The following is a 15,842-nucleotide window of genomic DNA, read 5'->3' on the forward strand; positions in this document are numbered from 1 at the left end:
ACAGCGAATCTACTATTAATTATACATAAATAAATCGGTATTTACGGACACAAATATGTTAAAAAAGATTCTTTGTGATACAAATGCCTACTTGTATCCTATGCACACTTTTATGCCGATGCACTGAGGTGATTAATGTAGTTATTCTTTCACATCCAACATCTGTGTGAGATTTCATTTAGAACATGTTAATACTTAGAGAAATATTCCCATCTAGATGTTTAAATGAAATCTGGAAAAAAATTATATTTTCTTTATGTACAAGGTTCTCCAAAAAGGAGTTTGAAGATTCACTATGGGGGAAATCACACAAGGTTTCAAACACCTTTAGACCAACTAATTCTACTTACAACTGCATTTCTTTATCAGGCTCCTTACTGAACATATACCAAGTACCAAGTCAAGTTTAGAATGAGAACCTTACAAAAGCGTAACTAGGAGGCATGGAGAAGCATGCTACACTTCCATGGGTTTAATCCTGAGCTCGGTTTATTCATGTGGTCCTTCTCTCCACTTACCTCATGCAAACATGCCGGTAAGTGTACTGTCTTTGATAGTGTGTGAATGTGTGTGTATGGTGTCCTGTGATGGACTGGTGTCCTTTTCTTTGGACAAACAAAATGTGTTAATGTTACTCAGTTTTTTCACATGGAACCCGAAGTACACATTCAGTACATTTGATATGGTTTTTCTACCCCGGTGTGGATCCAAGCCTTATCCCTGCCTCACAACCACTGTTCCCTGAACAGGCTCTGGATCAACTGTGATCCTGACAGGGATAAACTGCTTACTGATAAACTACATGTTTTCTAAAAATAGCCATGCTAAACAATATTCAGCAAAATAAACTGCCTTTTCCCAGGCTGCCACACCCTCACTGAGGCTGATTCGATTCTCATCATGATGCACAGCCAACGATACGATCCATTAAAGATACAAATGAAGCAGCTCCCGAACGCGGTGCGATACGATTCACCCTTATAGCGATGCGGTGCGATCCGATTTCATTCAACACAATGCGATTCAGTGCAATACGATGCAATGGAAAAAAATATGATTCTATTAAATTAATATGGTGCAAATAGTTCATTTCTTAGGTTCAGACAGACAGCAAATCACCAATTTAATTAAGTGCCTTCTAACGCATGGCCCTTTCACAAACAGGTGAAGTCCAACAAAAAACGAAGATTAAATAAACCAGACATTCGTTTCCTGTTGCGGCTACAGGAAGATGCAGCTCTACCTCTGCCATGTTAATCTATTCTCTATGTGACTCATAACACGCCTCGGCCTCCGTAGTGTTTAGCAGTGGTGCTAAGAAAACGCGCCTGAAAAACAGTTAAGCGAAAAGCACATAATTTGTATTGGTAGATGAGCTATGCACGGTTAAACCACGTACAGCTGTCATTGCTTAGGGTGTACTCACTTTTGTTTGCAGTTATTGAGACAACAATAGCTGTATGTTAAGATATTTTTAAAGGACAGAAAATCTATACTGTTAAACAAGTTTCATTTCTGTAGTATTGTTTATTGAGAACATAATAAAATTATTAATGTATATATATATATATATATATATATATATATATATATATATATATATATATATATATATATATATATATATATCAACGATTCTGGGTACAAATAAGACTAGTACTTTTATATATTTTATATTATGTACTGTTATGTTACTTCTGAAGTCACTGTTCTATCAAAGCTTCTTTTTTTTTTTACTAGTCTGATTTTGTGCCACAAAAAAAACAGAAATCTAATTGTCTTGTGCACATGTCCAAATGCAAACGAATGAGAAAATACGTCATTTATGGTGCCAGGTGCACTGTTTTATTCTCCCTTTTAAAAAACGACACATAAAGCCACTTATTTAGAACAACTTATAAAAAACCTTTTCGGATTCTGAACAGGTTCCATGCCTCAATTAGTAATCCTGTGTACACTGTTTCATTGAGTAGAATATAAAACCTCCATTAAAGTACCTCATCTGGACACTCATCTAGGTCATCGTGGCTCTGATAATCGTCTGCAATCAGAAAAAAAATATATCAGAATACACACAGGAATAGAGAGAAAATTGAAAAGAAACTGAAAACATGAAGTGATTTTAAAGCATTGTTTGGCCAAAACTGAATCAACAAGCTCTTTGAGTCAGAGTCCAGAAAGTGCAAACAAAAGGGAACAGGGGGTACAAAGGTACAAAGGATTAAATGTTCAGGGGGAAAAAAAAGAGAAAAAAAAAAGGGGACATTTCATGCTTTAACTGAATATCAATGACTTCTAAAACTGGCAAAGGAACTGTGGGTTGAAGGGTTAAAGAGAATGCATTAATGATGTCACTTCTTTTAGCTGCAGGCTTTTACTTTTAGTCACACAGGATGCTTGAATAATCACGATAGTCATGAAATAGGCCATTTCTGGTAGGATTTTAGTGATTTAAACCATGTGATATCATTTTAAAGCTGCACAAACTCTCTCAGACTTTCATATGCTTTTAATTTTCTGGAAAAGTGCAATACAAGTGCCACCTAGTGTTCTTGTGAAACCAGGAACGCGCTGCATGCTTGTCTGATGTTCCTGTTATACATGATTTATAAAAATAAAACAACGAGAAGTAAGAGAAACGTGTTGATAGACTCACACACACACACACACACACACACACACACACACACACACACACACACACACACACACACACACTCACTCACTCACTCACTTGAAACTCACCAAACCGCATTACAGGACATACGTCATTGTTAGACTATTTCTTTTCTGTGCTGTGCTACAGGAATGTTCTGCAGTGTCATTCACATGAGCTCTGTTCAGCTGCTGTCTTCTCTGGAATGCTCAAATTTGCAAACTCTGTTCATGGACAGTGTTGCTGGTGTCAGATATGTAAACATGCCCGTGTTTTCAGATGTGTGCTACTGATAAAAGTAGCACACATATATGGATATATGTTCTGTTTGGGCTGTGAAGATGAAAATTCAATGACTGTGAAGATGAAAATTCAATGATTTTGAGTGAAATATAATGTTGTTTGTTCTCATTTAATACCTTTGTGTGGCAAAATATAAAGAAACCTTGAGCATAAAAATGATTATAGAATAAAAAATGAATATGATTGTAATTATGATTATTAACATTATTTATCCAGTCTTTGAAATGGAAATATTTGATATATATACAGGTGTTCTAGGCTTCCACTGCTCCACTGCCCATAACTTTGCTTCAGGGGTGTATCTTGGATGACCCTGAACTTCCTAACAACCTGGAATATATGACAAAGGACTTTCGATGTGCTGTGACGTATTTGTGACAAGTAAAAGCCTCTTAATTTCTTTCATTTACACCTAGGGACGATTATATCTTAAAATAATATTTTAATGTTTTTAAGAAACCAGAGAACCCAGAGAGAACCTATGGATATGGATCAAACAGATGATTAAGCCAAGGATCAAACCCTAGAGTTGTTTTTGGGTTTTTTTCTTCTTCTTCTTCTACTACTACTACTACTACTACTACTACTACTAATAATAATAATAATAATAATAATAAATAAAAATAAATAAATAATAATGATGTTGGTTTTTATCTAAGTAAAATCTTTTAATCTTCTTGAAGGTCTTGCTCTGAAGTAAAAATGTGAATTTGGGCAGCAAAAATTTGTCCACTTTTTTGTTTCTTCTGCAGAAAGGCAGTGTTTGAACAATCATTATAGCTTTTATAGTCATACAATATATAGTCTAAATATAATAGCTGCAAATCTGGGAAAATTTGTAATATAAAGCAATAAATGTTAATAAGGAGCCTGTATACAAAGTTGGAATTGATGACGGTAAACTTTAGAGGGGATTCGGTTTTCAAAACCCACCTCTCTTTCGTCACCCCCAAAAAATGCTAATGAAATACTTCAAATTTAAAAATGTACCATCAACATTTGAGGAAATAAGAATGTAGTGGTGTCATCACTTTGCCTTACTATCACTTTGCAATCTATGCAAAAAAGTGCATTTGGTAAAAACAATGAACGAGTCAAGAACAAAAAGAACAAGTCGAAAATGTGAGTCTTATCAATTCGTTAGTGTGTAAAATTAGGCAAATCTTTTCAAAACCTGGTTACAGGCTTGATACTGCCACTCCCAAGTCATGTTAAATATTGAGCTCAGATCTGCGCATTGTTTTCAGTGAAGCAACAGCTGAAACCATCTGACAGAGATAAGATGTGGCAAATGAAATAAGAATGCTCAGTCACTCAGTGTCCGACTTGTAATCCTCAGTCTCAGGGTGGAGTCAGAGGTCATCTGGGTGAACTGGTCCTCTTCAGGAGTGCTGAAATAGGCAGGTGCTGCAGATAAAAGTGAAATAATTTTCACTTTTATTACTAAAAACGCTAAAAAATAACACTAAAAACAAAAAATATTCTAACCTGCTGCGTTGAATTGATCCATACATGGGAACACTCTGTTGGCTCGAGAATCACTGGATTCAGCAACTTCACTTACAGTAGATTCGCAAAGAACATCAGTATTTCCTTGATCGAGGCTTCTGCCCTACATCTCGATCATTCAGGTGAACTCAGTGATCCTGTCTGCTAGGTGAGTTCAGAGCCTTGAAGCTGAAGATATAATTGCATTTTTTTTATTGTATATATTCTCAGTTTTAACATTTGATATATTTTTTAGTTTTTATTGTAAATAGATAGAATTGATAAGATTTGCAAATCATTGCATTCTGTTTTTATTCACATTTAAAACATTTTCCCAACTTTTTTGCAATTACGTTTGTACATGTACATGTGAATACACAGTGAATGAGATTCTGGCAAAGTGAACTTATCCATAGGGGGCGCTGTGCTCTTGATGCCCATAAAAGAGTAGAAGGTTATTTATATATGGGTGGGAACTTTTTTTTTTTTCTGAGGAACTGAACACACCTTCAGGCAACTCTTACAGTGTTACTGTTGTCAACATTTAATGAATAGAGAAGATCCATAGCAGGAAGTTTTCCTGTTTGTAGGCTCCTGTTTCTGTCAGAAATCTCTACATCTTTAAAGCATGTGGTTTTACTGACATGCTTTCAATAAGGTAAGTGTGTGTTTGTGTCTATTGTGTCTAAGCCAGTTATTTGGGTCATGGGGCTGCTGGTTTCTTTTCAAAATATATTTTGTACCTATAGGTTATTATCATTATTATTAGTAGTAGTAGTAGTAGCCTTGGGTTCCATCCTGAACTCAATCCTGAGTTTCACATGCCTCCTGGACTTAACAGGTTTCCTCTGGGTTGCCTGGTTTTCTCCAGCTTTCCAGAAACACACCGGTAATGTGGACTTACTACTCTTAAGTGGTTTCTAGTTGTAAATATGTGTGTTAGAGGTGCACAAAAAATGTGATACACATTAATATATACTGGGTTGACGTTGATTTAAAATCCTAATCTTCATCTGTCAGAAGATTAGGATTTAAGACCTTAAGATTAGACCTTATACCCTTCCATCTGAGATGAAAATGAAAGAATAAATGAAACTGGAAAAAAGAAAAAGCCAAACAAAATAGGCAGGCATTTTTAAAAAAGATGCTGCTCTTCTACACTGGTGTAGAAGTTCACAACTCCCACAACATGCTTTTGACCATGCACACTGGAATGAGGAAGTACATGTAGATAAGACTTGACTCCAGCGCATGAGCCTGACCAGCTAAATAACTCACTTCACTGTGCAGGAGAAATAAGACAGGTGTGTGCAGTGACCTGCTGATAAGTAGTAAGTACATGAATTTTATTTCAAAGCTTATAGTGTCCTTTTTTTTTTTTTGATTGCAGTTGTTTGGGATTACACAGTAAGGAATCTCTCAGCCTGCACCTCTGAACTTCTGAAACGTTGGATTTTTCTAGACTGTACGCATGAAGAAAATTTCTTCTTAAGACAAAGGACACAGGAGGACAATCATGCTGCAACAGATTCTAAAAGACATGTACATTGAGCCGGCGCTGCTCTCCGAGCTCAACGAAGAGCAGAAGCAGGTTCTCTTCATCAAAATGAGAGAAGAACAGGTTCGCAGGTGGAAAGAGAGAGAAGCACAGCTCGAGAAGGAGGGAGCTAAAATCGTGAAGCCCAAAAAAGGTAATATTGTGGACGTATTTTAGATCTGCAATGAGACCGATTAGAGGACTTTTAAAGACATGTCCTTATTCAGCCCAAATTTTAAAGATCAGGATGAGATTGGAAACTTTGTGGAATATAAGGAATTAAATAGAGTTTTACCAATAGATCGGATCATATTTGCCGATAACCGATTAATCAAACTGATAACAAACATAACATTTTATGTAAAATAGCACAAAAATTTGTTTTTTTAAAAAACAACAACAAAAAAAAAACAGTACTGAATCATGAAAATGTGCTAAATGAACTAAATAGGAATATATTGATCATATATTAATAAATATAAGTAAGTAAAAACAGTTTCTTCCAAAATGAATAAAGATACATGAAATAAACAGCATGTGGTGTCAGCGATTTGCCTCTAGGGGTGCTCTTGCACTGTTTAACACAACCCGGAAAAACTATTGGTATGGATTTTTGACTTGTTGAGAACAAAAACACCAGGGGAACAGTGTATGTTCCTGGAAATATGTTATACTGTGTTCCTCCAGTGTTGAAACCTTAGTATAGGGAAAAATGTGAGGTACACTTAAATAAGATGATCATTGTATTGTAGTTTGGAAAATGCTAGGGTATTTTTAATGTTTTTTTAATGTTTGTGTGTGATTGCCTTCAGTCTCAGTGAAGACTGTGTCATGGCTGAAGGCATCAGACAATGACGTGTGGGTGTGGGTGATGGGAGAGCATCCTGATGATAAAACTTACGACCAGATCTGTGATGAGGTCATGACTGAGAGGGCGGCACTGCAGGCCCAGAAGGAGGCAGAGCAACTCAGGTGTGTGTGTGTGTGTATGTGTGTTTTTTTTTTATTTTCCTTCACTAGAAGTTTACTGGAATTTCCCATATGACTTGTTTCTAGGCACAGAAAACAGGTAGAATATTAAATCCAGACTCACTTTTCAGTTACAAGGACGTTGGTACTGTGCAAAGGCAACATCAACTCATGACCCTTTCTCGAGTCTTCAGTGTTACATTTTATTGTAGCTCTCATTACAGTGTTTAGGAAATGGTTCAGGTTGGCATAGTGAGTGTCATCTGTCTCTAGTAGTTTAGATTTTAGATGCTATTATACATCCAACAAATATGTTCCTTTTTACTGCGAGACATTTTATTGAGTGTTGAAAAAATATACTTAAATTAAATATGACCCATATTTATATCACTATACAAAGTTATAGACCTTAAATTAATTTATGCACTATTTGTATCCATGAAGCTGTTAATTATTGCCATTATTGCCATATCATTGGTACATTCATGAGTCACTCTCTAAGGCTGCAATGCAGGCAGCTCCTGAACTCCTCACAAAACCTCCAAAGCAAACTGCTCTTATCCGCTTATCTAATCTGTGTAAGATTTCTCGAAAGAAAAAAATCTCCTGTCAGTGCAGAGGTGAACTCTAGCTCCAGCTTTCACATGACCTTCTGTGTAGGTGGCAGTTAGTCATTAATTGTCCTTGAAAGATTTTCCTAATTCTCTTGAGCAGCACAGAATGTTGACACAGGATACTTTTTTTAGAGCACTACGGTTTGCTCCAGGTTTAAACTTCAATATTTATATACTTACTAATTTAATTCTAAAAGTGTTGGGACACATGAATTATCCAGCCATATGTGGTTCTTTCTCAAACTGTTAGCATAAGAATTGTATAGGAGGTGCTTGGATATGGCAGCATAAAATGTTCCCTTCACTTTAGTTAAGAGTCTCAAACCTGTTCCAGCATGACAATGCACGAGTGCATAAAGCCAGCTCTATGAAGATTATGCATTACTGTACATGGGTTGGAGTGGAAGATCTTGAAAGGCCTGCTAGAGAGCTCTTACATCAACCCTATTGAACAATAAATTGGAATGCTGACTGCACCCCCAGGCCTCCTCACCTCACCGATATCAGTACTTGACTTTTCTAACACCCTTGTAGCTGCATGAGCACAAAATCTCCACAAAAATCTAAGGGAAGATTATCCCAGAAGAGTGGAGGTTATTATACTGTAACAGCAAATGGGGACAAAATGTCAAATGGGATGTGGCACATGCAAATCTAACGGTCAGGTGTCCACATACTTTTGACAATATATAGTACATCAATAAATGTTTTTGATAGTTTATTAATTATTTGCTCATTTCCTAACTTTATCCTGCAATCATTTATTCTTTAAAAGTTAACTTACTTACTGATCCTTGTTTGTTTAAATAATTTGAGCTGAACAATATGCATGGTGTTGTTGTTGTTGTTTATTACTTTAAATGTCCAATTTTGGTTATTCTGTGCTTCTAATAGCCTGAGATTTCTGTTTTATTTTCCACACCAAGACCTAAAGGCTGTTTTATGTGAAATTCCCAAGAGGTTCCAAAATCCAAAAATAAATGAATATCTACACTATATTTCCAAAAGTATTGGGACATCTGACCTTTCCTGCTACAAGTGATTCTTTTGCAAACTGTTACCACGAAGCGGGAGGAACTCAATTGTTCAGGACGTCTTTAGATGGCGATATAATAACATTTTGCATTCACTTAAACTTGGAAACCCAAAACCTGCTCCAGCATGGCGATGCCCCTGTGCACAAAGTGAGCTCCTTGAAGATCTGGTTTACATGCTTTGGAGAGGAAGATCTTGCTACTATAGAGCTCTGATCTCATCCCTACTGAACACCTTTGGCATGAATGTGAATGCTGACTGCACCCCAGGTCTCCTGACCTACATCAGTACCTGCCTTTCATAACACCCTTGTGGCTGATGAACACAAATATCCATAAACACACTCAAAATCTTAGTGGAACATCTTCCCAGAAGACTGGAGGAAATTTTAAGAGCAAATTGGGACTAAATGTGGAATGTGATGCTCAAAATTCGTATTTATGACCAGGTGATCCAATACTTTTGGAAATATAGTATATATATATATATATATATATATATATATATATATATATATATATATATATGAATTCAATTCAGTTCATTTTAGACAACTACAGAGACCATTCATGCTCAATGACACATATTTATTATGTTTTCTTTGGAACAACAAACCCAAACTTGCAGTGTTTTGTGCAATAAAAGCCATGCGAGACATGAAAGTCCACAAAAAAACGTTCTTTTAAGTCCAGCATGTGCAAACAGGATTTATTTGTGTTTGCTCTCTTTTTAACAAAGACATTATTACAGCCATTCTGCAGTGACTGTTGAAATATTATGATGTATTGTGTTTGACCTGGGGTTCATGGTTATGTGCAGGGCAAAGAAAGAAGCCGAACTAGAAAAGCGTTTCTCTGGGTTGTATATGGAGAAGGAAGAAGCTGCCAGGCAGGAAGAAGCTCGAAAGGCAGCTGCCCTGGAGAAAAGCCGGCAAGAAGATTTGAAGGTAAAGTAAATAATAAAAGTAAAACTAGTCAAGGTTTAATTAGTTTTTTTGTGCTTTGGCTTACTGAACCAATTACTCCAGATTTGTAATATGTTCAAAAACAACTGGAAAGCTGGTTTGTTACAGATAGTTATGATCTGTAAAAGAAAAAAAAAATCCACCAAGCAGAACCAGCACTTTATTTTCTTTTTTACTTTTAGTTTAGACTTTTAGTTCAATTTTGAAATGAAATACTTAACTTTTTACCTAACTGCATTCTGCACAGTCGTTCCTTTTTATTTATGAGGATAAAAACTTCACTGGTCAAACATGCAACGAGTCACCAATCAGAGTCGAGAGCACGCTCTGATTTCAACTTGTTTTGATTGGATCTTGTGTATCTACTGATCACCAACATGCAGTTCAGCATCAGTTCAACAGCAAGCAGAACATTTAGAGAGGAATAAACGATGGAGAAACTCCAGACTCGAACTCACCACAACACACGTGGTTTTATTTACACTATTTTTTGAAGTAGTTAAAAAGAAGGTTTTGGGCTCATGATCATTGTAATAGAAATCAATCAGTCTTTGAGTCATTTATATCATTCTATTAATAGATCAGTGTGCTGAGAGTCACATTCGAGTCTTTTCACATCAACTGACTAACCCTAACCCTAGATTAAACAAAGAGTCTTGTGACAAAAATTATAATATAAACATTATAGCCGTAATAAATCATAGTACTTTGGATACGTGAGTACTTTTGAAGACAAATACTTTTGCTCAAGTGTAAGTTTCAAGGGAGCATTTTTACTTTTACTGGAGTAATATTTTTTATTTCTACTTTAACTCAACTACATGGTTTGTGTCCACCACTGATAAACACATTCTGTTCCACATTTCAGGCTTCTTCTGTTTATCTGCAAGTCAACAATTTTCTTTTGTTCATGGTAGTTCTTGTCCTCATTGTAATAAAGTACTCCGTCTCTTATTTGTGTTCAGAGGCGGGAGGAGGAGGAACGACGAAAAGCCGAAGAGGAGGTCAGGAGGCTCAAGGAGGAAAGGGCGCAGCAGATTTATATGAATCTGAAGGAAGTACAGAGACGACCAAAAGGCCCAGACAAAGAGGAGAAAGCCTGGCAGGATTCATGTGAGCAGATAGACCACTTTTGGTTTGCTTTTGATCAAGAAAAAGTCATGGTTCTGTATTAAAAATCAGTCATGCCTTCTGCATTGGTTACAACAAAACCTAATGTCAAATGCCAAATAATCATCATAATGAAAACTTCATTGTGAACCATATACTGAAATACTGTATGTGTATACTTTCATGTGTGTTTAGTGCGGAAATCTAAAGCAGCTGATCAGCGGAGACGTTCTCTAGCGAAGCAGACGAGGGAGGACCACCGCAGGCGTTCTATAAAGGCACTGGAGAGAGGTCGAGTGGCAGCCATGACCAAGGCCTTTGGAGGGGAGAAACCAGCTCTTCCACCTAGACCCAAACCTAGAAACCTCACTCTCACCAACGAGCCTCTTCACAGGTCTAAACAGGTTACTGTGGATGATATAGTGCAAAATCAATCCAGTGTTCATCTATTGAGTTATTCTGGAAGCATTTCAGTGCTCGTCTGTTAGTAGACATGCATAATGGCATTAATGTTTACAGATCTAAAAATAGATTTTTCCTTACCAGACACAAGTAATTCTATCTTTTTTATTCTAGTTTTAATAGGCCATATGAAAGATTGATAGGCCTGATCCCGATTATTTATTTAAAATTCCCTCAGCCCGTTGACATTCAGAATTTTGTAATCTATACTCTAACAGTCTCTGAAGACGCAGAATCAAATTCCCTTGTAGTTTATACAATGATAAACAAATCAGGCCATTGCAGCAAGCCTTTATAAAGCGTGTTTATTTTTAATACATGATCATTTCTTCCTGTTATGAATAACAGAGGCTCCGACTTATGCCGTTCATTGTCATCGACCGGCCGGAAGGACATTATCCATTGGTTCAGACAAGAACAACTGGCTCTTAGAGTTTGTTTCCAAGACGACAACAGCCGCATCGCTCCCTGGTTCCATGGTAAATTAACGTTTCATTCACATAAGACCAGAAATGACCGAACTGGGGCCCGGGGACCAAAGCTTTTAACTCCTGATATGAGAAAAGGGAGAAAAAAAAGGACTAATGCAGATCATTGTTTTGTAATTAAATATTTTATATAAAGCGTTTAATTTTGAAGCTGCAAGAAATGTAAATTGAAATGAAAAGTAAACAATAGTAGAAAAAAAGTCTGAATTTGAGCAATTTAAAAAAAAAGAGGGAGCAGCTTCCTGTTTCATTAGAGGTCACTGATAGTACAAGCATACGGCTGTATTGTGTCTAGTTTAAATAGCTGGATTAGGCATTGATCTCTATTATATTATAAATGGGATTCTTTCTATGTTTATATAACACTGTTTATACCATTAATTAAACTTTTTTTTTTACTGGAAGTGACTGCATTAATTTAACAGTTTACGAAGTCATGTTTCAAGGTTTTTATTTGTCAATGCTACCATATGCGCAGACATGCAGATGAATCAAAATACCATTTCTCTTCTCTCATCGAGTGTAAATATTTTGTAATATAGAAACAGATTTTTTATGAAGGTAACAGCAGTGTACTTGCCATCATTGGGTATATATATTTATATATATATATATATATATATATATATATATATATATATATATATATATATATATATATATATATCTTGTTAACATCTGAATGAATATTCTAATGTAAACAGTGAATTTTGTTAATATGCAACTATATATTCGGACATATAGTTGCATATTAACAAAATTCACCGTTTACATTAGAATATTTATTCATACATAAACAATTTGTATTTTTTTACATGCTTGTAAACAGGTCTATGTGTGCAAAGTCCTGCAGAGACTATAAAGTGTTTTATGTGCATTTTATACTAATTTATTTATTTATTAATGATATTAAATCACAATTGGGGGATACCATGGCAACTTTCATTTTAATATTTAAATATTTCATAAGAAAACTTGGATTAGACTCTAGATTAGACTGCCAAAAAACAAACTATGCAAATGAACCATCAGCAGTACTGAAGATTCGGATATTAACTTAATTAACTTTAAAAATCTGTCTTATTCAATATGTTAATGCTGTTAAAGTGTAAGCAAAAAAAAAAATCTTTCCCTGTATCACAAGTCACAGCACTTATGATTTCACACCATAATGAGTTTTAATTAACTCTTATACAATGAGTGTCCCAAACCTCTATTTGTATATAGTTACATTTTAATGCTGTGGAACCCAGGAAACGTATTCAGAAAGGGTTTGATCTTGTGATTTGCAGCGATTGAGATGAGCCTGGAGAGGTGGAGGTGCGTGCTGGAGAGTAGGGGAATGCGTATATGTGGACGAATGAGAGAATGAGAGGGAGGGCATTGGATTTGTGTGGTTGCAAGGAGTCAAGGTAGTGAAGGTGAATGAGTTTAAGTATCTGGGATCAACTCTGAGGATGTGTGAAGAAAAGAGTGCAGGTGGAGAAGAGTGATAGCAGGAGTGATTTGTGATAGAAGAGTATCTGCGAGGGAAAGGAAATGTTTATAGGACTGTGGTTAGATCTGTGATGTTGTATGGTTTAGAGACATTGATTAAAAGACAGAAGGTGGGGCTGGAGGTAGCAGAGCTGAAGATGCTGAGATTTTCATTGGGGGTGACGACGATGGACAGTATTTGAAACGAGTTTATTAGAGGGACAGCACATGTAGGACGTTTTGAAGAGGTTAGATTGAGATGGTTTGGTCATGTTCAGTTAAAGAGGAGGTTGATGGATATGGTGAGGGAAAACATGTAGGTGTTTTGTGCTGTGGCGCCCTCTAATGGGAGCAGCTAAAAGAAGAAGAAGAACTGTGAGAGTATTTAAGAGTGCATGAGGTAAAATGGTTAAATACTCTTAAATACTCTCAGTGGTGAGACAATTTAAGAGCTCATGAGGTAAAATATTTGAATAATCCTTAATACTCTCAATGCTGAGAGAATTTAAGAGTTCATGAGGTAGAATGCTTGAGGAAAGAAACTTTTCTCGTGCCTGGCCGTCCTGGTGTTCGGTGCTCTGTAGCGCTGATCAGAAGACAAAAGTTTGAAAAGGAGATGACTTTCAAATTTTCATGAAATCTTTTTCGCATATCCCAGCGACGTCAGGAAGATGGAGTGAGAGCGCATTGTCAGCCATTTTACAGCACCCTGGTAGCAAATAGGGTTAAGGGCTTTGTTCAAGGGCCCCAACAGTGGCAACATGGCGATACCAGGGCTTGAACCCTCGACCTTCTGATCTTAACCACTGTAGCCCCCTGTAGCCTTCTGATATCAGCCTTCTGATTTTAAATTGGAGTTCAAAATGTTGGGTTTTTTTCATGTCTTTTGAAAAGTGATAAAAAGGCAGAACTGAACTCAGTGTGTTTCCTTTATCTCCTCCAGGTATAATCTCCGTCAGGAGGCTGAGGATTTGCTGAGCAAGGGCAGTCCTGGAACTTTCTTGGTCCGTGTTAGCGATAAGATTTTCGGATATGTTTTGTCTTACCAAAGCCCAGACGGGGTCAAACACCTCCTCATCGATGCTACGGACAACTGCTACATGCTGCTAGGAGACCAGATCAAGTTTGCATCTCTGGGAGAGCTGGTGGAATACCATAAGGTAACACGTCGATGAGTTTAGTTCAACGAATTGCTTCCTGATATCAATTTAATGATCAAATTTGGAATTTTGATCAAAGTTATTGCAATTAAATTCCTGAAATGTTGCATTTGCCTTCACATTTACACAATTGTTTACATTGCAGTTCATGAAATTGCATAGTTTTCACACATCACTGTTTGATTGGGCAGAAGAGACTTTTTGTTTTCTGTAGCAACAGTTCAGACAGTAGTTCCAGTATATATAGACAAAAGTATTGGGACACCTGAGTTTTTCAACTGATAGCTGAGCTATCTTATGAGTTGTTCAGTAGCTTCTGGTTCCATAATCTCAAATGACTGTATAAGACTGTAGAAAGGACATTACTTATAATCTTACATTCCAGTGCTCATGTTAGTTCTCACTCTCCAGTGTTCTGTACTGTTTTAAAGACAATAATCACACTCTTGATGTCACCCGAATGAGGATGGAGTTCCAGTTTGAGTCTGGTTCCTCTCAAGGTTTCTTCCTCATGAAATCCAAGGAAAAACTGCCTTAGATGTCATGAGGAAGAAACCTTGAGAGGAACCAGACCGTTCTGAAAAGCGCTATAGAAATACTACATCAGTACATGACTTTTCCTAACATCCTTGTACTGTAGTAATCTAAAATCTCCACAAACAAGCTCCAATATCTAGTGGAACATCTTCCCAGAAAAGTGAAAGATATAAATGTGGAAATGTGGAATGGGATTTTCAAGAAGCACACGCAAATCTTACGCTCAGGTGTCCACAAACATTTGTTTATATAATGTAGTTAATAAGTGAATAATATTTTCAAGAGTGAACATGAAGCAAGTTGTAAATAACTTTTCCTGGATCTGCTTTCAGGATGAACCTTTAACACCTTCTGAAGTTGATCGGCTGCTGTATGCGTGCGGACAGAAACCTGGCACTCTGGACTACGCCGATCTCTTCACCTGAAACCTGCAACTCAGTGAGCCATGATGCAGCAGAACTGAATACAGAGTTATGAGTTGTTGTTTTTTTACACAAACATGGAGGATTGTACTGTGTGTGGAACAAACCTGTCAGTGGTGACGTTGCAGTTCACAGTATGCAGGCTCGGTTTCAACATTAAATAAACAATGAACAGACAAGAAAACATCAGGCTCATGTATGGTGAGCAGTTTTCAGAAAAATGTATTACAGTACTGACTGAGGAAGGAATGCAATAGGATCATGTAATATCAATATTGTAATATAATACTCATTTCTAAAATATCAGACATTGTTATACATTTTTAATAAATGTAATACACATTTTGTACTAAAGTCATAACTCCGCTTTTTTGAGTGTTTTCCAGTCATAAAAGAATTAAACATCTCTTGGAACATTTTTTGTTGTTCTCTTGGAACATTGTTTTGCTGGACATTTCTCATCAAACCTGTATATCATGATTCATAAAACGATCACATCCTAAAGACTTTTGTCACATTTGGTTGAATTTTAGTAGCACGTCAAAATAATCAGAGAAGAACTTGAAGTTCTTCAAATAAATCCAGAATCTGGTGAGTCCAGCTTCTACACTTAGGCTATTT

The 15,842-nt window shown here is 36.5% G+C and overlaps 1 protein-coding gene across 1 annotated transcript; it reads left to right on the forward strand.

Moving 5' to 3' along the window:
* The first annotated feature begins 4,965 nt into the window (after nucleotides 1-4,965).
* On the forward strand, nucleotides 4,966-15,639 carry sh2d4a (SH2 domain containing 4A). Its single transcript, XM_046861252.1, has 9 exons — nucleotides 4,966-5,105; nucleotides 5,838-6,138; nucleotides 6,797-6,956; nucleotides 9,422-9,548; nucleotides 10,532-10,679; nucleotides 10,872-11,070; nucleotides 11,487-11,627; nucleotides 14,046-14,262; nucleotides 15,132-15,639. The coding sequence occupies exons 2-9, from the start codon at nucleotides 5,964-5,966 to the stop codon at nucleotides 15,222-15,224; spliced, it is 1,260 nt and encodes a 419-aa protein (XP_046717208.1). The 5' UTR covers nucleotides 4,966-5,105; nucleotides 5,838-5,963; the 3' UTR covers nucleotides 15,225-15,639.
* Nucleotides 15,640-15,842: the final 203 nt, after the last annotated feature.

The sequence above is a fragment of the Silurus meridionalis genome, chromosome 11 (genome assembly GCF_014805685.1).
Source record: "Silurus meridionalis isolate SWU-2019-XX chromosome 11, ASM1480568v1, whole genome shotgun sequence".
NCBI classification, from domain to species: Eukaryota; Metazoa; Chordata; class Actinopteri; order Siluriformes; family Siluridae; genus Silurus; species Silurus meridionalis.